The sequence below is a fragment of the Serinus canaria genome, chromosome 5, assembly GCF_022539315.1.
Source record: "Serinus canaria isolate serCan28SL12 chromosome 5, serCan2020, whole genome shotgun sequence".
Lineage (NCBI taxonomy): Eukaryota > Metazoa > Chordata > Aves > Passeriformes > Fringillidae > Serinus > Serinus canaria.
The window spans coordinates 11,090,000-11,113,949 of NC_066319.1; the positions used below are offsets into that span (position 1 = coordinate 11,090,000).

Consider the following 23,950-nt stretch of genomic DNA (forward strand, 5'->3'; position numbering starts at 1 on the left):
TTCAGGAGTTTTAGGAGTTTTAGGAGTGCTTACTAGCAAGGTCTGGTGAGGTTTAGGCATAGTTTGCATAGCAGGGAGTTGGAGGAATAAACTTTGGCTGGAATGCACCTGGGTTCCCAGGCTGAGGGAATGCTCATGAGGGTGTTACCCACCACGACTGGGAGTACAGCTAGTAGGGAAGGGGAGTTGGGAGGGATTTAAGAAAACTCATTTAGTAGTGCTGAGTGTGACCAGGTGTCTCATTGGTGGGAAGTGTCAGGGGATCCGCCAGGATTCACAGTGGACATAAGGAAACTGACTGTCAGTAACAGATTCCTCACCAAGGAGCAGGGATTTGTGTTTCAGACACAAGTGAGATACCCAGAAGGCAGCATTTTGGTTTGTAGAATTCCCACAAAAAGCCTGGAAGTAGCTGAGGCAGGGATTTTGCCAACACATGTATTTAGCAGCTGCTGGTGTGCTCTAGGCTGAATGTTTGAATAGCAGTGTGCTTGGGACTGTGCCTGGTGTGCCATGGTGTTTCTTGGTGCCACTGTGATTTCCCCGGGGAAGGCTGAGCTCTGTCTCGTGGCAGAAACGTGCGCGGTGAACAACGGCGGCTGCGACCGCACCTGCAAGGACACCTCCACAGGAGTGCACTGCAGCTGCCCCGTGGGATTCACGCTCCAGTTCGATGGCAAGACATGCAAAGGTGGGCTGTGTGCTCCTCTTAGGTGTTCCCAGGTCCTGTGAGATACAATCCCCAAACAGAGGCAGCCCGGTGCCCAGAGGAAAGCCGCTGTGTGCAGTCTGACCGCAGGAAGGACTGCACCAGGGGTAGAGGCTGTGGTTTCCTTTATGCCAGGTGTATCTCCAGCAGAGAATCTCTTCTTCTCTGCCCTCCTGCTCTCCACTTCCACCTCCTGTGCCTCGTTTTCCAGAGGTCAGGTTTGGGAGAGCTAAACCAGCTCTGTTGGCAGCAGAGGTCAGCGCTGGCTGAGGCTGGCAGGTGCCAGGGTGCTCGCGGGTACCAGCCTGGCTGGCATCAGGAGAGCTGGCAAGTAAATACCAGTGTGTAAACAGGGATGTGTTTTATAAATACACACTGCTCCAAGCAGCTCTAATGAGAGCCCTGGCAAGCAGCAAAGGCACGGTTAGGTTGTATATTATATTGCTTTTCCAGTAATTAGATGTTAAGGCTGTTCTGCTAAGTAAAAATGATGAAATCCCCAGGCCTGAGTCAATTAATATTAGATAAAGGCCTCATTCTAATGTTGCCATGAAAAGGACAGGGTAGTTCAGGAAGTCTCTGTCTGAGATTTCTGCAGGGCTTACAGAAAGGAAACGGAGAGAATGTTTAAAATACTAAAAACCTCTTAGAGAGCCTTGGAGCCAAAGTGTTTCCAAACAGAACTTAGGGAATGGTCTTTTATGAATGCATTACCCAAATGCAACTGACAGGAATACATTAAATGAGAGCAAATAACACTGTCCTGGGGCTGAATGGGCTGGATCATTCTTAAGAGTTGGATCTGATCTTCCTTCCTTCCTTAATTTGTGGTAGTCTCACTAGATTTTGTTTCTGGGCTCCTCCAACTGGCTGGACGTGACTATTTTCTGAATCTGGCAGTGGGAGCAGGTTGAGTGCTGAAGCTCTGTCTTAATTTGCTGAAGCCTTTTTTTTTTGTTTTGTTTTGTTTTGTTACAGATATTGATGAATGCCAGTCCAATAATGGAGGCTGTGATCATTTCTGTAAAAACACTGTTGGCAGTTTTGATTGCAGCTGCAGAAAAGGATTTAAATTATTAACAGATGAGAAGTCCTGTCAAGGTATGTGCACTGGAGAGACAATGGTACAACAAAAGTAGGACAAATCAGCGTGGCTTGGACATCTACTACAATGATGAAGTGATAATGGACTCCAGAATCACTTCCATTCCTCAGTTTGGATTGTTTTCTTCTGAAACAGCTGTTGAGTTAATACAGTTGGCTTGATGCTATTGTAGGAGATAAGTTTAATGGCACAGTGAGCTATTATCTGGAAGGGACAGAGACAGCATCATATTAAAAAGCTCTCTATGAGGTTAATGCTTCCCCCAGCCTTGATGATCCTAAAATAATTTACAGGGAAAATTCGGCAATGTCTCTCTCTCCATCTTTCTGACTGATTCACCATTGCAGTGAAACTATTATTTCCTAATAGGATATTTAGTTGCCATGAGCTCATTATTAAAGGAAAATGATTTAATGTGATCTATGAAATTATAGGTCTGTAGACAGAGTGGAATCTCTGTTCCCTAAAACATCATGGAGCATTTGCTTTTGAGGATGACATGGATTTTTCCTGTGAGCCCTACAAACAAAGCATATTAGCTTTGCTTTATACTGGTTTGTACATATACATTTAGCAATTCTATTTAAGCTGCTTAAATGCACAAAAAAATGTGAAGATCAAAATGGTCTGTGGTTGTGGAAAAGCAACAGGATGAAACAATGTCAATTCTGTCAGCCAAACGGTGAATTATGAGATTTCCTAGGCAACCAGATGACATTAAAGGTGAATTTCAGAAAACTGAACTGACCAAGAGAAAGTAATTTTCACCTGGGTTTTTTTGTGCATTCTTATCCTTTATAAATAGGCAAAGAAGGACAACTATTTATATGGAAAAAAACTTACTGCACAAACCTCTGATTTTCAAGATAGTTTGGGGTTTTATTTAAATGAAACCTGTTTATGAATGTATCTTAAAGACTTGCACTTCCCTTTTGCCCCTGTCACTTCTGTTGCTTTCCCTAGACTGTTTCAGAAGTGATAGCATGCTGCATGCCCAAGAAAACAAGACTGATGAAAAGTGCTAGTGAAGTTGATGTGAACTTTTTTTGTGTCTTGCAACATCCTTACCTGGCATGCAAAATGTACTAGCACAGAAATTTGAGGTACTTTGGATGGTATAATGAATGTTCATTCTCAGAGAGAACTGTGATTTTCAGCAGACCGAAATCAGGCGCTGTGAATTCAAACAGAGCTTCATTTAGGGAGGAAAAAACAAAGGCAGTACTTTCCTTCATAGACTTAATTTCTATGTAGAGCAATCCTAATGAAATAAGAGTTTGGTCAGCAGTTTTCTTCTCCCATAGAAGAGAAATAATGTGATTTAAACATAATTGTAAAAATGTAACAGCAGTTTTTGCGCTTGCCAAGGAAAAGCTTGTTTGGCAAACGGAGCGTTCTTTTAAAAACTGTCATTTCATTATGTTACATGATGTGCTTTGAGAGAATCTGCTTAGCTCACAGAAATCTGCACATGCCTGCAGCTGCTGGCTCCTCAGGGCTGCCTGGGCAGCCAGAGAGGTGCTGATGCCTCCTTTGCCCCTCGCAGACATCGACGAGTGCTCCTTCGAGCGGGCGTGCGACCACACGTGCACCAACCACCCCGGCACCTTCCAGTGCTCCTGCAACAAGGGATACGCCCTGTATGGCTTCACCCACTGTGGAGGTGAGTCACAGACACAGCACAGCCCCTGGCACAGGGGCAGCCTCCCACTGCCCTGCTCACAGTGCCTGCAGGACACAAGCTGAGGCAGCTGCAGGCAGCCCACGGAGTAAATTTTGCCCCTTGCTGCGATAATGAGACACACAAAAAGGAGGAACTGATCCTGCTTATTCCTGTCTGTGCTCAAGTGATTTTGTCTTTACACTGTGCATGCAAAAGGGACCTGTAACTATTAGGACAAACTGATGGGTTTTGTGCTTGGAAGTCCATAATTGAATACAATTTCCACACGCAGAAGAGTCATTGACTTCAGTGAAAAGGCAGTGGAGCAGGTCTTGAACAGGAAGCTCTGAATGACTCTGAGAATTACAGTTCTGCAGGTGCTCATGTCAGATCCTTGTGTGATGTAGGCTGGAATTTAGCTGAGGTAGTGCCACTTTGCCCTGGCCAAGATTAATACTCTTAAATTTTTATGTCTTTCCTACACAGAAAAAGAAAGTTGTTCATAGAAGCTCAACGTTTGACAAATTCCCAGAATTAACATGAGGAAACATGAATAACTGGGACACTAAATGGAATCAAGCTTGTTTTATGGAAGCCTTAGGCAAGACCTTACTGAGTCCAAAGTTTACTAAATTCTGAGTAAGACCTGTTTATTTCTGAGGCTGAATGAGCACAGTTGGAGATAACAATTCAGAAATCCCTGAGTGCCTGTCTGTTCTACCCTCTGCCTCTAGAAATTCTGCAAATAAGATTACAGTTACAACATCACTGTTTTATCCTGATGAACATGGGAACTTATCTGGATAAGGAATAACACTGTGATGTCCTCTACTTAGTGAGAGACAACTTCTGATTAATTCCTCTGCATTAATTCCATTTCTTTTGGCTACCAGTGAGGGAATGGAGCTGTAATGTTGCTTGTGGCTGCTAATTAGCCTTTTCTTGTTATACCCCTGTGCAGAAGATGTTAATTAATCCTCATCCCTCATTGACTGGCAATCACAGGATGGTCAGAGCTGATAGGACACTGAGAATACATTTTTTGACCTCTGTGGGAGAAGTCAGTAAGTGCTGGAGATGAGAGGTTGGAATCCTAAGAAAAGGTCAATGAAAACCAAAGCTTTGGGCTGATTTTGTGGTATTTAAGGCAGCAGTACCAGTTTAAGGTGTTGCCTTCTTTGTCCATTATTCCTCTGCTGTCTCAGTTCTGTTAAAAGCATATTTTTCCCCCAAATCACACTGGTTTTGTAATGTGTTTCTAATAAATTGTCACTTAGAGGGTGTCTAGTCTGGGGACAGCAGTGACAAGAGCTTGCTAGCATTGAGATAAGTGTGTGTGGAAGTAGGTACCCTCAGATGCACAAACTAGATGGGACTTTGAGCAGGTTTCCTGCTGGCAGATTTCTGGGTTTATGTACAATTGCCATAAAGCTCTGGGAGAGAAGGGAAGCCCTCCTCAGAGTGGATCTGAGCAGCAAAGACTGAGACCTTTGCATTTCCCTTTGTTGAAATTCATGAGATTCCTATTGACCCATTTCTCCAGGCAGCCCAGGTCCCTCTGAATAGTGGCACAACCATCTGGTGCATCAGCCACTCCTCCCAGTTTTGTCTCATCTGTGACCTTGCTGTGGGTGAGCTCTTGTCCCACCATGCAGGTTTAATGAGGAGGATAAATAGCATTGGCCCCAGTGCTGACCCCTGCATGCAGCACTGCTGGCTGGTGCATTCTGCAGCAGCATGCAAGGCTGCACCACAGGCAGCATGTGCTGTGCTGTGCTGTCAGTAATTTCTCCTCCTGTTGGCCTTTCCTGGGCAGGACAAGGCTCCAAAATTGGATAATTGGCCAAAAGAGACAAGGGGGACACAAAGGTGGTGATTGCCCACAGAGCCAAAGTGTTCCACAGCAGTTGCATCTATCAGAGCACTTTGGAGTATTGGGTAGTGTGAATCCTGCCCTATTCTCTGTTTTTATTTAAAATTGGAAATATTAATTAAGCAGACACAGTGCAACACAGGTTTGACTTGATCTGCCTTTCTTAGAGTTGATTTGTTATCACATTGCTGAGGCTGGATATTTTTTAATTGTGAGCCACCAGTGTTTGGTCTGCTTTGACATTTATCAAGGGATTTCCATGAAGACAAAATGATTCAAGGTGGGTGTCCAAGTAGCATCCCTGAAGTCTCTTCAAGACCCTCCTGAGCAGTGTTTGTGTCCACATTTACCCAGTGAAGTTGGAGTCCATAACTTTGGGAAGAGCAACTTTTTAAAGGTACCTTTGCCTTTCCTCTGCAGATATTAATGAATGTAGCATCAACAATGGGGGTTGCCAGCAGCTGTGTGTGAACACACTGGGAGATTACGAATGCCTGTGTCAGTCTAACTACAAGCTACACTGGAATAAAAAGGACTGTGTTGGTAAGGTGTCTAATAAATACATTTCTGCTCCTGATGTGTCTGGTGGGCCATGTGGTTACAGTCAAATTTGATGGTCTGTCCAGTTAAGTGGTATGAGTCATTGTTCCTGGTATTCTGCTTTAATTTTTAGCAAGGCACGATGGTGGTGATGTTGAAACTCATAAAAACAAACAGCAAACCAACCCCAAAAACAGGAGATACTTTGAGGGATTTTGATGCTTTCTTTCCTGTGCTTTTATCTAGCTGATTCTTCTATTTCCTTTTGTTCCTCTGCATGAGAAGGCTTGCTCATGATAAAGGAAGTTACTTTTGTGCTGTGATCTTCCAGTGATTTTATTGGGCTTGAATTTTCTGCCTGAACAGCATATTAATTGCATGGGTGCTCTCAGGTACTGGCCACAAGAGCAGCTGCATGCTGATTTATTGGTGGGGTGAAGGTAGATGTTTTAATTCTGTGAGCGTTTGTTTTATCCTATTTAGAGACAAAAGATCCCTTGTCTGATAATGTGTCACCCAAGGTGCTGCTGCACTGCCTTAAGAGTGGTGGGAGTGACAGATGCTTTTTGAGCTGCTCTCCAGATGTCCAGGTGTTCTCTGGTAAGTCAGAGCTGACAGAACTGAGCACAGTGTGATTCTGTACAGGGTGTAAGGGTGGCCAGCCTCCTCACTGTCAGGAAAGCCCCAAGAAGCAATCATTGAACAGAGATCTTTGCTCTTTCACTGCAGATAATAAAGGGCTATATCCCTGGCAGTGTCCAGGAAAGGCCCTCTTTCCTTGTCTTTTATAACCACCCTACCCTCAGATTCCCTTCTCACAAGTTTCTTTTTGAAGCTGGGGAGGACAGGGAAGAATTCTCTGTGCTCCCTGGGCCATTCCTTAATTGGCCCTGAGAGGCACTGGTGAATGGGGCAAAGGCATTCCAGCCCTGCGTGGGGTCTGGGATTTTGCCCACACAGCCCCTCCATCCCACAGGACTCAGGGCTGCTTATGGCACTGATGCTCTTTCTCTTCCTGAACCCTTTGAATGGCTTGGGAAGAGACAAGCTCTGATGTGGAGTATTTTATGAACAACATTGTGTGTTAATGGCAGTCAATGAATTTAAAATGTGCTTTTTGCTACAGGAGTACTCAGTGTGTGCACTGTGCCTGTGTCTTTACTGTCTGTCTGTCTGTTAGGAACACAGGATGCCTACACCCTCACCTGTGGCAGGTCCTCTCAGCTTAAGAAAAAGCAGCAAAATGCAAATGCTTCCAGCTGGCTAGGTAATCACCACATTTACTGTTGCATAGTTTGATTTATTTTCATTGATAACTGTAAAACAAAGGTATTTCTGTTGACTTCCCCCCCCCAATAATCACTTTTTTCTTCCTCTTCCTCATGATTGTAGTTCAATTGCTGCAGAAAATTCCCCTTATGCTGCTTCATCAGCATCATTCAAAGTGAGACTTAAAAATAAAGAAAAAGATCAGTAGTGAAAGAAACGCTTTGGCCAGGAGCTATGTCTCCTTTTATTCATCCAAACCTGGACAGTGCTGGCAACACACAATGTGTTTAGGTTGAGCTGTTGGACTGTAAAGTTTAGAAGGCATTTACAGCCATAGACATAAACTACTTCCTGAAATGATTTGAAGTATCTCCTTTGATTTCAGCTCACCCTTATTTAATTCACCCAATAGTAGATCTGGTCTTGATCTCCTTTCTCTGTCTCTTTTTTTTTTTTTCCCTAATAAAGTGTACTATATTTCATTCTAATTCCAGTTGTGAACCAGCTTCACAGCAGGAGGGTTCTGACATCCCATTAGCTTTTCTGTGATGATCACTTCATATCAGCATATTTTTTATTGCCATCATTGTGGTGTGACATTAAGGCTATCTCAATTTTCTACTCTTTTTTAAAATAACATGTTTCATTGTTTCTTCCTGAAGATGCTTCAGCCATCAAGATAAGTGTAACCTTTAAATTAAATGAAGGAAAATGTAGTTTGAAAAAGACTGAGATGTTTCAAGAAGGTCTGGAGCAGATGATACCAGGTATGGATATAAAAATGCAGGTAAGCAGGTTAGAGCCATAGCTCAAGTGCTTTCCAGATATGAAGTACACCACAAGCAAAGCATAGAGGACTGAAGGCTTCCTGCTCTTCAATTCTTCCTGCTTGGCCATGACTCTTGCAACAGATCCCAGGATTTCAGATCCCAGGAGTTCCTTGTGTCTTCCTCACAGTCTTGCTAGGAAAGCCCTTATCATTTTTTGGTTTGTAATGCTGAAAAATTCTCAGTAAAATCAAAGATTATTCTTTTTGTTAATTTGATTTCTTCCTCTTTTTATCTTTCTCTTCTTTCCTTTCTCACCTGCTCCTTACTGTCTGGTGCCTTGTTGAAAAATCTCCTGACCTTTATGCTGGCTCTATTGTCATAGGGTTATTCCTCTTGTCTCTTGTCTTCCTTTCATTCTTCAGCTGCCCCAGATGGATGCAGTGAGGTCAGCTCTTCCATCTGCTCCAAAGCAGAAAGAATAGCCTGGGAATTTACAAAGTCAGCAGAAAATGAGGAAGAGTACTTTAAAAAATAAAAGAAAAAATGGGGAAAGGATTCATTATACAATATGATGAATCAGTGTGTCTGACTGTTTGTCCTTAGCAGAGCAGCACTGAGGAACTGCACCGAATGCTCAGTGACAAGTTATGTACTTCAGAACCAGAGCTTATTCTGGGGGTTTCCTTTACCTAAACCTTATTTCCTCACTGAAGCCATGAGAATGGTCATAACTCTGTGTGAGGGTGCACCAGGTGAGAGACTGGCCAAACTGCTCTTTCACTGGCCCCTGGAGGTGGTGGTTTGCTCTCTTGAACTCTTCATGATGACCCACGTGCTGAGCCCCGGTGAACGCTCAATTACAGACCTGGCCAAGCTTTTGCTTCCTTTGATTTTGTTCACACAGAGAGACAAAATTCAGTAATGGAGAGCTTCCACTATGTAAACCTAACATGCAGCTCTGGAAAGAAAGTTCCTGGAGCCCTCAGTAGACTGGCAGCGACTAGAGAGATTTTTATCACTGCGGACTTTGAGCTTGAAACGAGCCGGAAGGAGGTGACAGGTTGGTTGGAAAATGATTCCAGGTGCGCTTTGAAGCTTCTTGCCATTTGCTCCTTAATTTCTGTATTTTTCACTTCTGCCTGTATGCAAAATGATGATAAAAAGTATCTCCTGTTTTGAACATTAATTTTACTGCTTGAGAAAGAGTGAGGGATGGGGATAGCTCCAAAATCAAAGAGCTGCCAAGTGTATTTTTCCTTGAGGATTTCACCCTTGTTCCCAGAAGTGTTTTTCTCAGTGATTTGCGTTGGTTGGTGATTGGGATTGGTGGGGTTTGTGCACTGTCACTCAGGGCAGCTTTCACCCCGGTGCATTTCAGAGACGTGCGACGTGCGCTGTGCGCGTAAGAAGACGGAGAAGCGGTTCCGGAAAACCATCCGCACCCTGCGCAAGACGGTCAGCAGGGACCAGTTCCGCATCCGCCTCTCAGGCACTGACCACGAGCTGGCCAGGAAGGCTCCCAGGCCCTCTGAGCCACAGCAGTCCTGTGCCGTGGGACAGGTGCACCCAGGGCTCAGATGTGGTGAGTCAGGAGGGAGCTGGGGACGGAGCACCTCGAGTGTACCGCTGCTTTGCTCGGTTCTGGAGCTCGGAGGTTCACCCACCTGGGAGAGAGCAGGGCTGGGTGTGCAGGAGTGGGGGTGCTGTTAGTGCTGCTGGAATTCTCCCTGTGAATTTATTGTTAGCAGCTGAAGTGTTACAGAGTAGAGCAAGGGCTCACTGCGCTGCACTGCAGCTGATGCACAGCACAGCCTGCAATAAGCTCAAAGGCAGAAATCCTGAGAATGACATCAGGCACCGACGGCCTTGACATCACCAATGTTACTTTTAAGGCTACATTTATTATTCTTTAGTAATTTAGTGATCATTTAGTAATGCTGTGCTCCTGAGCTTGTGCACAGCTCGCCTCTCCCTCGTCCCAAGGAAAAGGCTGCTCAGAATTTGATACAGTCACACTCACTTTGCTGATTAAGCTCAGAGTCCCAGAGAATCTTCATGACAGAGTTATAAATTCATGGAGATTTTACAGGCCATCACTGAGAAAAGTCTTAATTATCATGGCACTGGAGGGCACCACCATAATGCAGCCCATAGTAAGTGCTCCCAAAGCACAAAAGTTAAGGAGAGGGGTCAGATGTTACCTCTTAACAGAGACATAACAACCATGACAGCCAATTCACGCTGCACAGGGCAGGCAGCGTGTAGGTGGATTGTGAATCAGCAAGCCTTTAAAATGCTTGTCACAGTGAATTAGTATGTCTTCCAGCAGCAGCATTTGGCCTAAGAATAGATTTTCCAATCCAGTTTTGCTAACTCTAGAAAAACTTGGGTTCGTAGAACAGACAAATTGTTTAAAACATCTGTGCAAGCAAGCAGGGAATTACTCAGGAAATCTCGGAAAAAGCTCTAAAAGTTCTTCTTTTTTTTTTCTTGGAATGTTGCAATAAATCTGAAAAATTTTGGAAAGTTCACCAAGATGAATTTACAAAGATATTTTCAAGCTATTTTGTTGGATGCTAGAAGAAGGCTTTGAAAAAAATCTGTCATTCCAAATGCTCAGAGCACAGTATAACTCTGAAGATATTTGTGATTTCATCTGGAAAAAACAGAGATGAGTAAGCTAAAAATGTTGCAGGTGGAGAAAGCAATGTGAATTACAATTAGAAATTGAACAAACAAAACCCCAATTTTTTTTAGATAGTTGCAGAATCAGTTTAATGTCACAGCACAAACGAGAAGCATACGTGGCATTTCTGTGCTAGTTCAGAGAGAAAAGGGAATTTTGGGCAATGCCTGTCCAGAAAGCTCTTTGGTGGGGTGAGCACAAACAGCCTGCCCTTGGTTAAAACAGAGCCACTGAGCATATGAAAACAAAAGGTTTGAAGAGCAATTTGTAGAAGTCAGGCCTCTTCTGTTGCTGAATTGGTGCCACAGTCTGTTCTGGACACCCTAACAGCACTGGAATGACCCTGTGTGTCTCATGCCTTAAGGTTTGCCTGTGCCTAACAAGGTGCAATGACTCAATGAACCTTCCTTTCTTCAGGTGAGTTACTCAGCCCAAATCCTTGTGGAGATGCCCTGGGATCAAACAGGAGGTGAAGCTTCCACTGCAGCCTTTGCCTTACACCAATGTTAAGGGCTCTCTCCTTGCACTGGTTCCCCTGCTTATTTTCATTAAATGTACAGAAAATTAGCGTCTTTGACACCTTCCTGCAGCACTTGTCAGGCTGCTGGGAGCTGGGCAGCCAGCTCCCAGTTGCTGAGAGGACATAAAAGTACAAAGTTGTTACCAACGCCTCATTTCCCTGGAAAAAGCTGATTGTCCCAGGGTGAATGGCTAAGGTGGGACTGGGGGGGGCTGCCAGGCAGAAGGAGTTAAGGAAAGGGCTGGGAAGAGGAGAATAGAGTGGGAATAGTGTGAAGAAAGGCAAGAAGCTAGGTCAGGGATCTGTGTGGGAGAGGGACTTTTGGTTTTTGTTCCTTTGTTTTGATCTGGTTGTTTTGCAGAGCTGCTTCTGGATGGGATTGGGTGTCTGCTTACCTAGCCATGCTGGTGGTTCTGGGGAGAAAGTGGCTCCACAGCAGGAGATGCTGGTCAGAAGATGAATTCAGGGCAGGTGGTGGATGTGGCCTCTGGACAGCCAAGGACTTTGGCAAAGGGATTTTGCTCAGTCTGGCCAGAGGAGTAGGAAGCAGTGAGGGAACAAAGCAAGTCAGAGGGACTTACAAGTCTTCTTTGATGCAGTTACTGAGTAAAATGCAGGTTTAGGTTCATTGTTTTCAAATACTTGGAGTATGGCTAGGTTAGAGACAGTTTTGATCCTCTTGTGGAATTCCCCTGGCACAGCACTGTCTGAAACATTATTTATACTTGAGCAGTTTCAGAGTCCAGCTCCTGCTCTGACAACTTTTGTGCTGGGTGGCTGGCCTGCAATTGCAGCAGCAAGATAAATTTCATTTGGTTTCACATCTCTGATGAGGTAGCTCTATCCCTGATTTTCCTGTCTTAACTCCTACAGTCTTGAGTGGGGCACAGTGCAGAAGAAAAGCTTTAGAAAGACACCAGGAACAAATTGCACGTGGTTTCCAGGGTATTTGATCATTGTCAATATGCTGGATGCTTAAACAGCTACTGGTGGTAAAAGGGAATTCACTGCTGATTCCAAGGGATAGCATGGTTCATTTCAACTTTGTTGTTTATTGTACAGTTCTGTTTGGGATTTTCTGATGCTTTAGAGGCTCCAATGTTGCATTTTTCTACATTGTTCTGTGTGAGTTCTGTATCTATGATGAGCCCATTCAGCACTGGCTCATGTTGGTTAATCCCATGAAGTCCTGAGTGTGGCTTCCAAGGAGCAGACAGTGATAGGCCCATAACGATGGATATCCCATGGAATGCATAGAGCAAAGTGGAACTTTCATCAGCCTTCCCAGAGAACTGGAGTCTCCTAGCAGAAGTATGATTTTTCTGCCTTGAAGTAGATCTTAAGGGTAACAAAGATCCATTTTGGAATGTCAGTGCATCAAGTCTGTGTGTGAGCCCTCTGATCATGCTGGAAATGCTACATGCTGCCTTGAGAGGAGATTTGTATGGGAGAATGCAGTCTCACTCACCAGCCTGGCTACAAGTGCTCCTTCTCCAGTGTGAGCTCGACTTCAGAGAGATTTTACAGCCAAAGACCAACTGCTTAAATACTACCTGTTCTTTTTCAGAAAGTGATTGACTCAATACAGAAACCTCTGTATTGAGAGAAAATAAGTTCAAACAACAAACAATTTGGCTGCTCTTCCACTGCTTAAAACTCTGTCATACTTTGATCACAACCCATGGTGTCAAAAGCACACCTTGCCGCCTGTTCTATATTTTGTTTTTATGTTTTTGGTTGGGTTTTTTTGGTGTGTCTCTCTCTTTTTTTTTTTTTTTTTTTTTTTTTTTTGTGTTGGTCACACCAATACTTTCAGAGGTGACAGGAGGCACTGAGAATTACCATTTCCTGAAATGGATGCAAAGAAGGATATGACAGCATATCCTTGCTCCAAGTGGGTTTCCCCAAGGAGCTGTCACCTCAGAGAACAGCTCAGGATGGAAATGATGAGCAGCTTCATCTTGTGTGGGAGGTGTCAGTGCATTTCTTTGCTCAGCATTCAACAGTTTTGTCCCCTCAGCTGAGAGGATGCAAATAAGATAATTGCATTTCATCCAAAATGATGAACCACACTTCAAAGGTTTGTAAGTGGTATGATATTGGCATTATAAGAATAGGAGAGAGGCATCTAAAAGGAAAAGCAAAGTGCTGCCTGCCTTTGCAGTCATTATAATTAATAGTTGTGTTGCACAACTGCTGTATTTTTGGGGTTTTTTTTAGAATTCTGTGAAAATCCAAGAACAAGAAATTAATTTATCAAATGGGGGGAAAATGGGGCTATTTTTCCTGCTAACCTGCTTGTCCTGAAAATCATAGACTGAAGACATAAATCCTTCGAATGCGAAGCCATCCCATGTGACCTAAACGTGTGACCTGCTCAAACACAATGACTTAAAGGATGCCGCTTCAGAATCGATTTGCATCACTTGTTGGTGATTTTCCTTATAAAGTCAAGGCATCATTCCTAAGAAAATGGTGAATTGGTGGATCATGACCTCCTTTATGAGGTTCACCTTCTCAGCCCCTGAGATACTCCGGCGTTTGTCTATAGGAGCAAATGCTCAAAGGCTAATGTGCTGAAAAGAGGGGAAGAGCCTTTAAATGTCTTTGTAACTGTTAATCCTGGTTCCCTGTGGGCCCCTCTCTTTCCCCCCAACCCTCCTTTTCTTCTTGCTTTTGCATCAGAAAAGCTTTCACTTTTTTTTCCCCTTTAAAACAGCTGCATGGGACTCAAGACCAGGTTTTTAATGGGCATTGAAGATAAACAAAGACAGTGGCTGCAGAAATGAAGTCTACTAGAGGCAATTGGTCCTTTTGTTCATTTGGAGGAAAAAACAATCCAGTTTCTGAAAAAAAAAAAGCAAAGCCAGCCAGTGGAATTGTGATTTAATGTCATTATTTGCAAATCTTCAGATCTGGTTTTGACTGGGTATTTCCCACATGGCAGGTGGGAACATGCATTTCTAATTTTGAGAAGTGCAGCTCACAAACTTCTGTACTTGTTTTCTTTAAGCAAATATCTGGAGAAGTTTAATTCTGTAGAGGTGTTTCTTGTGGATTTTTGCTTTTTGTTAATTTTGTTGGGCTTCTTTTTAAGAGAAGGCTCATCCTAATTTCATGCATAGTCCTATGGAGTTCAATGGGATGATTTCTGGGTTATTTCAATTATTATTAATGTGACTATAATTGAATCTAACACTGAGTCTTATTTGTTATGCTAAATTGGGCCCCTGTGACTGCTGTGAGCTTCTAAACAGGCTTTCCTCAGTACCCCAGCTCTGTGCTGCAGTGGGGCTGGATGAGGGAAACATTTCTAGGTGGAAGGTGAGGAGGAACTGGGAGCAGCTTGCAGGGAATATGTTTATGGATCGAGCAAGTATTGCATTGAATATTGAGTACTTGTTAGACTGTAAATAGCAAAATCTGTATGTGGGTGTACTGACCTCTTTTCTCAAATGCACAGAGGATCAATCTGGTGTGTCTCAGAAGTCAGAACTTTTCTCAGCTGGCTTTGAACACCCTGCTGCAGTGATAGCAGCTTGATAGCCTTTTTTCTTTCTGTTGTTGCCACCTCTTAGGAAAATCAGAAGGAAATACTTGGCTCAAATGGTTCAGATTTGATGGAAAAGTTCTCCTTTGGCCCAGATTGAGGATCTCAGTGATCTCTGAGGAAGTTTTTTTAAGCTTACTTCCGCAAAGCAAATTTTCAAAAGTTAGGCACTTTGTTAAATAACCCAAGAAGATTTAGATTAACTCAGTTGTATTCCACAGGGAGTTCCACAATTTTCACAACATGTGGTTTCAAGACAAGTAAGATGCAGATGGCAAAGTTGTCAAGAGAGATCTGATGGGATAAGTTCTCAAATGCAACATTTGCACAAAAGTTTTGGGTTTGATTCCTGCCTGGGGCAGGTTTCCTTTGAGCTCTGATAGATGTCCTACTGTTTTGCTGGACTCTGAGCAAGTTTAGGAAACCTGAAGTACAGATTTAATTTGTAGGGTCAGTGTTTCTATTCAAAACACAGAACAGAGACACCCCTTCTCCCAAATGAAAAAAAAAACCAACTAAAAAACCCCAAACCACCCCAAACTTGACATGTGATTAAAATAAATGGAAAAAAGACAAGCTAAGGGGAGAGAGCAGATATTTTCTAGCCAGGCCACTCAAAGCATTGATTACTCATAGAGCCATGGAGCTGTATGAGGGAAGGAGATTTGCTCAGGTCTTTCCATTTCTTCTAGTTTTCTGAAAGTCAGTAGGCACTTCTCAGGATCACCTTTCCTAACCCTGAATTGTCTTTCCTCGTTGTGGAATTGTAAATAGTGCTCTTTCCTTACCTTATTAGGAGTGCTGCAATGAAAGCCTGAATTCATTCATGTTTGTGGAAGTGCACAAATTGTACAGAGATGAGTGTTCTGTAGGAATGTTTATAAAATGGAGAAAGGCTTGAAAAGTGTAGGAGCAAATGAATGTGTGTCCTTATGAGGGCAGAAGTGATGTGTGGTGGAAAAAGTCAGAACCAGGAGCTCAGACTTCCTCACAAGCTCTCATTGATAAGCCACAGAGCATTGCTTAACCTGCTGCATTTTATTTTTAAGCCAAGGAGGAGCACTCGGCGATTCCTCCCGGTGTATCAGCCACAAACAAAACTCTTCATCATTGATCATGACCGGTGGTTAATGCCCTGCTTGTTGTTACTCATACATCCTGAAATGAAGCCAAGGCCAATTTAACTTCCTAACAAAACAGCTATTCACTGAGTGATTTATTGGAGCTATAAACTAAAACTAACAGTTTATTATCGTAACAGGTCTTAAAAGGACAGAATTTTTCAGCACAGCTGAACAACTGCAACAGTGTTTTGTGCCTTTCCAGAGCAGGGTAATTATTAAATATTGGCACTGAAGCCAGTTCTTTTGTGAAGAGTTTGAAAACCAGAACTTCTCAAAGTTCTCATGAATATTGCTGGGCTTGCTAGATAATACTGAGGTGTGTAATGAAGGAAAATCAGTCAGATTGGATTAGTGCTGTCTGTGCACCATACAGAGCACAGCAGCCCAGTGCACACATAATCAAGATTATCAAGATTATCAAGATAATCAAGATTATCAGAGGAATGGCAAAAGTATTTCTGCTTTAAAAGTCTTTGAAGCATGATGTTTTGTTTACTGAATTTGCACAATTACTTGTTACACTTGAGGTTTTCACACAATGAGTAATACTAACGGTCATGAGATATGAATGTTCAATAATAAGGTTGAACAGAAATCTTACTATTATTATATCTTATTATTGAACAGAATCTCTGGTTCTGTTCAATAATAAGATTGAACAGAAATCTGGAAGTATGTTTTCGGCATCTTAGGTTCAATACTAAGTTATTTCATTTGGAAGGAGTTTAAGAGCTCTCTAGCTAGAATGAGGAGATAATCACTACATGATTGCACTGTAGAGAGGAGCAGAGAGCCCTGGACAGGCTGAGTGTCCAGTGTGGCCTTGCAACAAGGTGTGAGATCCATTCCAGCTCCCAGAAGAGCTCCCTGGCCCCGAAGGCTGTCAGTGTCTGCTGCACAGTGCACATTGGAGGTGTGGAGCTCCAGCTGTTGCCAGCATTCCTTTCTGGAGCCCTGCTCCAGCTGCCCCAGAACAGCAGAGCAGTTTCCCTGTGGGGCTGTGGGTCCTGTGCAGGCTCACTAACACTCCTCCATCTCTCTGTGTGCTCTCCTTCTCCTAGATCAGTGCTCCCCTGGTGAATATTCTCCTGATGGCTTCAAGCCCTGTCTGCCGTGTCCCCTGGGAACGTACCAGCCTGAGGCTGGCAGGGTGTCCTGCTTTCCCTGTGGAGGAGCTCTAACAACCAGGCACAGCGGGGCATCCCTGTTCCAGGACTGTGAGACCAAAGGTGAGGCCAGGGTTTGTCTGGGGATCTGCACTGATCTGAGGCCAAAGGAGATGCTGCTGCTCAGGTGGGGCATTAAGAGCAGGTTCTTTCTCCTTCTGAGGGTCAGTCCTTGCAGGAGTCTCACAGCAGGTTGGTCTGGCCTGGCTGCCAGGAAATTCAGTACAGCCTCAGTTCTTTCTAAATCTGGGTACTAAAAGCACGGGTAAAAGAAAATTGCTTATATAAACCACTAGAGGACAAAGTCTTCAACAGGAAATTTACTTCTGCAGGGTAGAAATAAGGTCCTGATGCAAACATTTGGTAGTGATTTGGATTAAGAGATCTCTCATTTCAGTTAAGATATGTTTATTGAGAATTACAACATATTGTAAGAATTTAGCAGTATCATTGAAGAATAATTATTACTGGTAGTAGTGTGATATCTAATAGTTTCCTTCAGTGTAGAATCATTGAACCCACAAAGATTGCTTTTTCATACTTAATTTTGTGAAATTGAAGTACTAAAAAATGTTAAAACTCTGGATCAAGATAAGAGGAGCTGATTTCAGTTTTATTTAACATAAACAAAAACAAGTCTATAAATGAGGTTCAGTTTTCAAATTGGAGTGGAGATTAAAGGAATTCTTTCTATTAACTGGAATGAAGAGCTCAGGAATTTGCATGTGGAAGAGGCCACATGAGACATGGAATCACAGATGCAAGAACTATTTGGAGCTTATCTGAAGCACTTGGATTGGGACAGCATGTAGGGAAGGACTCCTGGCTGAGCTAGCTTCCAAAACTCAGCAAGAATTATTTGGGAGTAAGCAGAGCTTAAAATTAATAGGAAAAAAAGGGACTGTGCAGCATAGAAAACTACATTTGAGAGTAGATCTTTGCAACTTGCACAAAATACCCTGAAAAACTGCAATTGTTTTGTTTCCCTCATTGTTTATTACTGTGGTTTTATTGCTGCTTTCACACAGAACCACTCTACAGTGTGGTAGAGTGTGCAACAACAAAACTTCTTTTTTGTTCCTCCCACAGTTTACTCACTGGCATTTCAATTTCTGAGATGACACTAGGTCTTACACAAATGTATAAAACCATGTTCTAGTATGCTGCTGCCACTTTTAAACCATGATTATTTAATTACTGTCCAGTTCAGTGTTCTCCTGGCCATTTTTACAACACCACAACTCACCGATGTATTCGCTGTGCAATTGGGACATACCAGCCTGAGTTTGGACAAAACTACTGCATTTCCTGCCCTGGAAACACCACTACTGATTTTGATGGGTCAACAAACATAACACAGTGCAAAAGTAAGTACAGCAAGATGGTTTGGATGCTCTCTTACAAATAAAAAGACGGGGCCATTAATGTTCAGAGTGGGCCTAAGGGCAAAACTCAGCTTTGCTCCAGGGAGCTGTAGAGAAGGCCGAGCTTGCTCCTCTTCTGCTGCCTGCATCTCACCCCACATGGCTCACTGAGGTCTGTGAGAGACCATTTCTGCAGACTGGTTCCATCAGCCTTGTCAAGGTCAGGGATCACTGTGTTTTGCCAGTTGGTGCTGGGTTGCTCAGGGTTCTGCTATTAAATCTTTTCTCTCTTGATAGAGCAGAGTTTGTGTCCTCAGCCACCCTGATTTGTTCCCTCCTATTAAGAGGAATGGAAGCTGGCTCACAAAACTTAATAGCTCTAGTAACCATTTCTTGTTAATAACAACCTTGGAAAGAGTCCATTACAAAGGGAGCCACTGTTCTGGATTTATGGTAGCTGAGGGTAAATTTAAAGAGGGAGAATGGAGGGCAGAGAGGTGGCTGCTCAGAACCACCTCTGGAGTGCCTACACACACACAGGCACATGCAAACACACCCACAGAGGAATGTGAGAGCTGGCAAGGAGAGCTGTACCTGCAGCAGATGCAAAGAGGGAAATGTGTGTCTGCCACCCGTGCAACTACGTGACTGCAGGAGGGCTGCAGGGTGACCCCTCTTCGCCTTGTCCTGCATAGCATGCTCCTTTTCCAGACAGGCAGTGTGGAGGGGAGCTGGGAGATTACACTGGATATATTGAATCACCCAACTATCCTGGGGACTACCCTGCAAACACCGAGTGCACTTGGAACATCAACCCGCCGCCCAAGCGCCGCATCCTGATCGTGGTCCCAGAAATATTCCTGCCCATCGAAGACGAGTGTGGAGACTACCTGGTGATGAGAAAGAGCTGTGAGTCTGGAACACCCTCTGGGGCACAGCTCAGGGGGAAACACAGGGTGAAACACAGGCATTGCTGTTTGCAGAAACTGAATGTAGCCCGTCTGGCATCTATTTAAGAGCTGAAATGTCTTTAAATGGCAAATGAAGAAGTCCTATTTGGCAATGCTGCCCCATAGTTTTCAGTGAAGTTCAGAGGGTACGAGGCCATGATGTGTCAGTGAACTGAGAGAAATATTGTTAAGCAGGGTAGATGGTTCAAGCTAACCAGTCATGCATTATGCTAAGCAGTTCTAGCCTGGGTTAGGAAAGAGGAAATGCTTGCTAATCCTTACAGGTGCCTGATGTGTGGATAAACAACCTCAGTTTCTAGTGTAGGCACGTCCTTCAAACTAGACTGTTATTTTAGGAAAAATGAAAATATTCCCTCACCAAGAAGTCTCTCATTGATGGCCTGCCATCCACTGATGGCCTGCCACATTTTGAGGGGTTTTCCTAACACAAGCAAGCATTTTCTGGTGGTAACAGAGAAAACAGCTCCAACAGCTCTTTAGTAGGAAGCATTGTCCCACCACTGCCTGTTGTGCTTTTGCTTTGAAAGCTTCTTCCAACTCGGTGACCACATACGAGACCTGCCAGACCTACGAGCGGCCCATAGCTTTCACCTCCAGGTCCAAGAAACTGTGGATCCAGTTCAAGTCCAATGAAGGGAACAGTGCCAAAGGATTCCAAGTCCCTTATGTAACCTATGATGGTAAGTGGGAGTGAGCAGCTGGGCTGATGTGGGCTGGTGCAGCTGCAGCAGTGCAGAGCTCCCCTCCCTGAGCAGCAGGGCAGCCCAGCAGTGTCATGAGGAGCTGCTGCCAGGAGCTGTTCCATTTAAACCTAATCTAAGGAATTCTGCCATGCACTGCAGACTTCTAAGTGCCACCATGTTTTCCAAACAAAAAGCTGGCTCTATGTTTAGAAGGCTTGATTTATCATTTCATGATATATATTATATTAAAACTGTACTAAAAGAATAGAAGAAAGGATTTCATCAGAATGCTTGCTAACAATAGAAAAGGAATGAATAACAAAGGTTTGTCTCTGACTGAGACAGTCTGGGCAGCTGGACTGGGACTGGCCATTAATTAGAAACAACCAGATGAGACCAATCACAGATCTACTAGTTGCATTCTACACCAGCAGATAATTATTGTTTACAGTTTGTTCTTGAGGCCTCTCAGCTTCTCAGGAGGAAAAATCCTAAGGAAAGGATTTTTCATAAAACATGTCGGTGACATGTGCCTTTCCATCTTTGGGTGGCCCCAGTTAGGAATTAGGTAGAGCTCAAGTACCTGTGTTTTATGGAGTTCCTGCTACCATTTGTGGCCTAGAATCAGACAGAAAAATATCTATATTGAAAAGAAGCTTGAGGGGAAAGATTTTCACCTCACCCTTGGCAGAATCACGAGGTGTGAAACTGGAGCTGAGGATTTGCACTTCAGCATAAGTGAAGTGACATTGTATGTTCTGCTCACACTGGATTAATTGTGAGGGAGTCATCCCTGCTGTGGTCTGCAGAGCTTCACGAGTGGTGGAAAATTTTTCAGGGCAGACCTCTCCTTTAGAAGAATTTCAGGTTATGATTGACCAGGGGGGTTACTTTTAAGGAAGCATCCTCTTCCACAATCTTTTTATTCCTTCTTCCTGTAGAAAGAAGTCAATAACAGGTTGTGGGTGTGTACAGATGGGTCCCTGCAGTTCCAGTGGTTTGAAGCAGGTTACTTGGTTACCACACGCACTCTAATCTTGGGTGCTTTATGATTTCCTTTGCTTTTGACAGATTGATGCTGAGCAGCTCAGCAGAGTACACTGTTCTCATAATAAAAAGTGTTAAGAATATTTTCTTACTGCTGATATGAGAGCCAAGTACTACTGGCTCTTCTGAGGCAGAGCTTCCATGTGTAACCACGGGAGGGATTGAGTAAGTGAAGCTGCAAATTACTCTTTGTGCATTCCCCCCAGAGGATTACCAAGAGCTAATAGAGGACATTGTTCGGGATGGCAGACTTTACGCATCTGAAAACCATCAAGAAATACTTAAGGTACGTTCCTTCCACTGAACATGTTGGTTTTGATTTGAAATCAAATTATTTGGTGCAAGTGAGTTTGCTTCCTGCTCTGCATCAGGTCTGTTCCTTGGTGCACCAGGCATGAGCTGCTCCAGGGAAATGGGGTGAATCAGCAGATCCTGGTTGTGCAGGGCAGGGATAGGGGACCCTTTGCTCGGGGGACTGAAGGTGGATCAGAGCTACCAGGGAAACTGATTTATTGGGAAAGCACTGGGTGCTGCTCCTTGTAGCCTGTAGATTAGCAAAGGCTTTTCCTCCCTGGGCAAAAGAAACCTCTTTGTGGATTTCTCTGACCTCGGTTAGGGGACTTCCATAGGAAAGTTGAGTGCATGCCTTTGTTTTGCTGGATATCAGTTAAGTGTGTGTTCATTTTGTGGTTTGTTTACTCTTCTTGGATGGATGAGGAGAGAAGAAATTCTGGAGTTGCTAATGTGGAACATCAGTGACTTTCCAGGAGCCTGAAAGTCAGCCTTGCTCTGCTACCCTTCCAACCCTTGAAACACTTGAAAAGTAAAATCCCCCATAATCTTTCTAGAGTTAGAGAGGCATTAAACTTTGGTAATACTGAGCATAACTCCTCTGTGGAGCTACTATAACATCTGCTTCCCTTTTCCCAGGACAAGAAGCTGATAAAAGCACTGTTTGATGTGTTGGCACACCCGCAGAACTACTTCAAGTACACAGCCCAGGAGTCCAGAGAGATGTTCCCAAGATCCTTCATTCGTCTGCTGCGCTCCAAAGTTTCCAGATTTCTGAGGCCTTACAAATAGTTGGCCTCAGAACATACAATATCACTGAACTTAAAAGCTGAACCAGCCCTGGGCATGCACAGAGGGGCTGTGGTAGGTGGGGCTGCTCTCTGTGTTTTACACACTGGCAGAGACACTCCAGGGAAGCTAGCCAGCTCCGTTCTTGGCAGAGTTTGGCTTTCTCAGCTTATATAAATATTTTGGTGAACAGAATTTTGATTCCTTTCCAGATAATACCTTTTGGGTACCAGAGGACACCTCACGGGTCCCTGAATTGGAGACCGCCCATGATTTCTGTAACTGAAGGGCGCCAAGCAGAAGTTTGTAGAGCTCTGCCCCATTGCTTCATCAGCACCTCTAAAAGCTAATGAGGACAGACAGGCTAAGCAGTGTGGCCTGGGATGAGCCCTGGGCTGCCATCAATGCCTGTTACCTTGACAAAGCTGGGTTCGTGCTCGGTCTCGCTGAGAGTGAGAACAGGATTGATGACTCTCTTAACATTTGCCACGCAGGAAATTCAGAGCTAAGGTTGACACAGTTTAAATTTAAACCAGTGAGGCCGAGAACTGCACAAGGTGCAGTTTTTCGCTGAACTACATGTGGCATGAAGCAAAGGGTTGAATATCAGCTTGAATGTTCAGGGTCTGGCTCACACAGTGACCTATTGGCTTACGTGGAGTGATACCAGAATAAACTGTGGGCACCACAGCAGCGGAAAACAGGCCCTGACCCACTGGACATTTCCATTTTGGGCTGTCTGCAGCTGTTAGAACAGATCAGATTCTTTCCTAAATCCCAGTGTTGTCCCCATGCATAGGCCTGGGACAGCAACAGGCATTTTACAAGTTGTGTAAAATTCTGCTCCCTGGGCACCTGCAGGTGAACACAGAAGCCCCATTTTAAATGCAGGCTTTGCGTAGATAATGCTCTCAGTACAACACTATTTAAAGCTGAATAAGGCTCTTGTGTGAGCCTCAGTTGTCATATTCTCTACTTTTTCTGAGCACCTTGCAATGGCCTTGTGGAGCAGAGAAGAGCTGCTTTCCCTGCCTGGCTGGAGAGAAGGAGAGGGACAATGATTCAGCCACAAAAATTGGCCACAAAAATTGTATGGCAAATTGTTCCTCAGGATTCCCAGGTTCTGTGTCCTTCTCCTCAGGCTGTGTTTCCCATTGGAGACAAAGCTATTCTGAGAGGGCCTGTAGAGAAATCTGTGCTGATCAAAATGTTGTCTCAGTGCTATCCTGCCCACACCTACATCTCCTCTGGCCATACAATCCATTCTCTCACAGTAATGTACCTTGAGGACCTTCTGCCTTGAAGGGAGACAGCCACAGTCCCATCCATTTGGAATTGGACTTGGGACTCCTGTCCTTTGGCCACTGGCCATGCCAAGGGGTGCAGTGGGCCCCAAATCCCTCTCTGTGCCATCTTAGGAGCAGCACTTACATTTCCCAGGGTAGCCAGGGCCAGTGCTCCCTTTGCCAGGGTGTGGGGTCAGACCTGCTGGGTTTCACTGCATTGCCACCTGGTATTGAACTGCTGTGTGTGAATAATGCCACATCCACAGTGTGACAGCAGGATCCCTCACCAGGAGCTGGGCTCTGAATCTCTGAATCTGAAATGGAAGCTCCTGCTTCAACCTTGCTGCCTGTGGGGCAAGGACACACCTTGGCCATGGTGTGACAGGCAGGGACAATGGCTTTGGCCACAGCTGGGGAGCAGAGCCCCTCGGGGTGGGGCTGTGGGGTGCTGTGCCCCTCCTGCTGCCAGGGAGGAGTTGGCTCAGCCTGGCCAGAGGTGGGCAATGGTTTGTGCTGCTGCCAGGAGAGAGCTGTGTCTCCCTGC

General features: G+C 44.2%; 1 protein-coding gene across 2 annotated transcripts in view; it reads left to right on the forward strand.

Annotated features, from left to right (window-relative positions):
• Nucleotides 1–22,315, forward strand: part of SCUBE2 (signal peptide, CUB domain and EGF like domain containing 2) — a 35,921-nt gene extending 13,606 nt beyond the window's left edge. Inside the window, exons 8-22 of one of the 2 annotated variants that reach the window (XM_050975374.1) lie at nucleotides 575–691; nucleotides 1,688–1,810; nucleotides 3,361–3,477; nucleotides 5,771–5,893; nucleotides 6,374–6,490; nucleotides 7,071–7,157; nucleotides 7,822–7,926; nucleotides 8,834–8,989; nucleotides 9,308–9,511; nucleotides 16,871–17,038; nucleotides 18,181–18,342; nucleotides 19,051–19,248; nucleotides 19,838–19,990; nucleotides 21,247–21,326; nucleotides 21,971–22,315. In XM_050975374.1, the coding sequence (XP_050831331.1) occupies nucleotides 575–691; nucleotides 1,688–1,810; nucleotides 3,361–3,477; nucleotides 5,771–5,893; nucleotides 6,374–6,490; nucleotides 7,071–7,157; nucleotides 7,822–7,926; nucleotides 8,834–8,989; nucleotides 9,308–9,511; nucleotides 16,871–17,038; nucleotides 18,181–18,342; nucleotides 19,051–19,248; nucleotides 19,838–19,990; nucleotides 21,247–21,326; nucleotides 21,971–22,123 (2,063 nt within the window). In that variant the 3' untranslated portion in view covers nucleotides 22,124–22,315. The remainder of the gene's footprint in view (nucleotides 1–574; nucleotides 692–1,687; nucleotides 1,811–3,360; nucleotides 3,478–5,770; nucleotides 5,894–6,373; nucleotides 6,491–7,070; nucleotides 7,158–7,821; nucleotides 7,927–8,833; nucleotides 8,990–9,307; nucleotides 9,512–16,870; nucleotides 17,039–18,180; nucleotides 18,343–19,050; nucleotides 19,249–19,837; nucleotides 19,991–21,246; nucleotides 21,327–21,970) is intronic. The other variant, XM_050975373.1, reaches the window with a different exon arrangement.
• The last annotated feature ends 1,635 nt before the right edge of the window (nucleotides 22,316–23,950 follow it).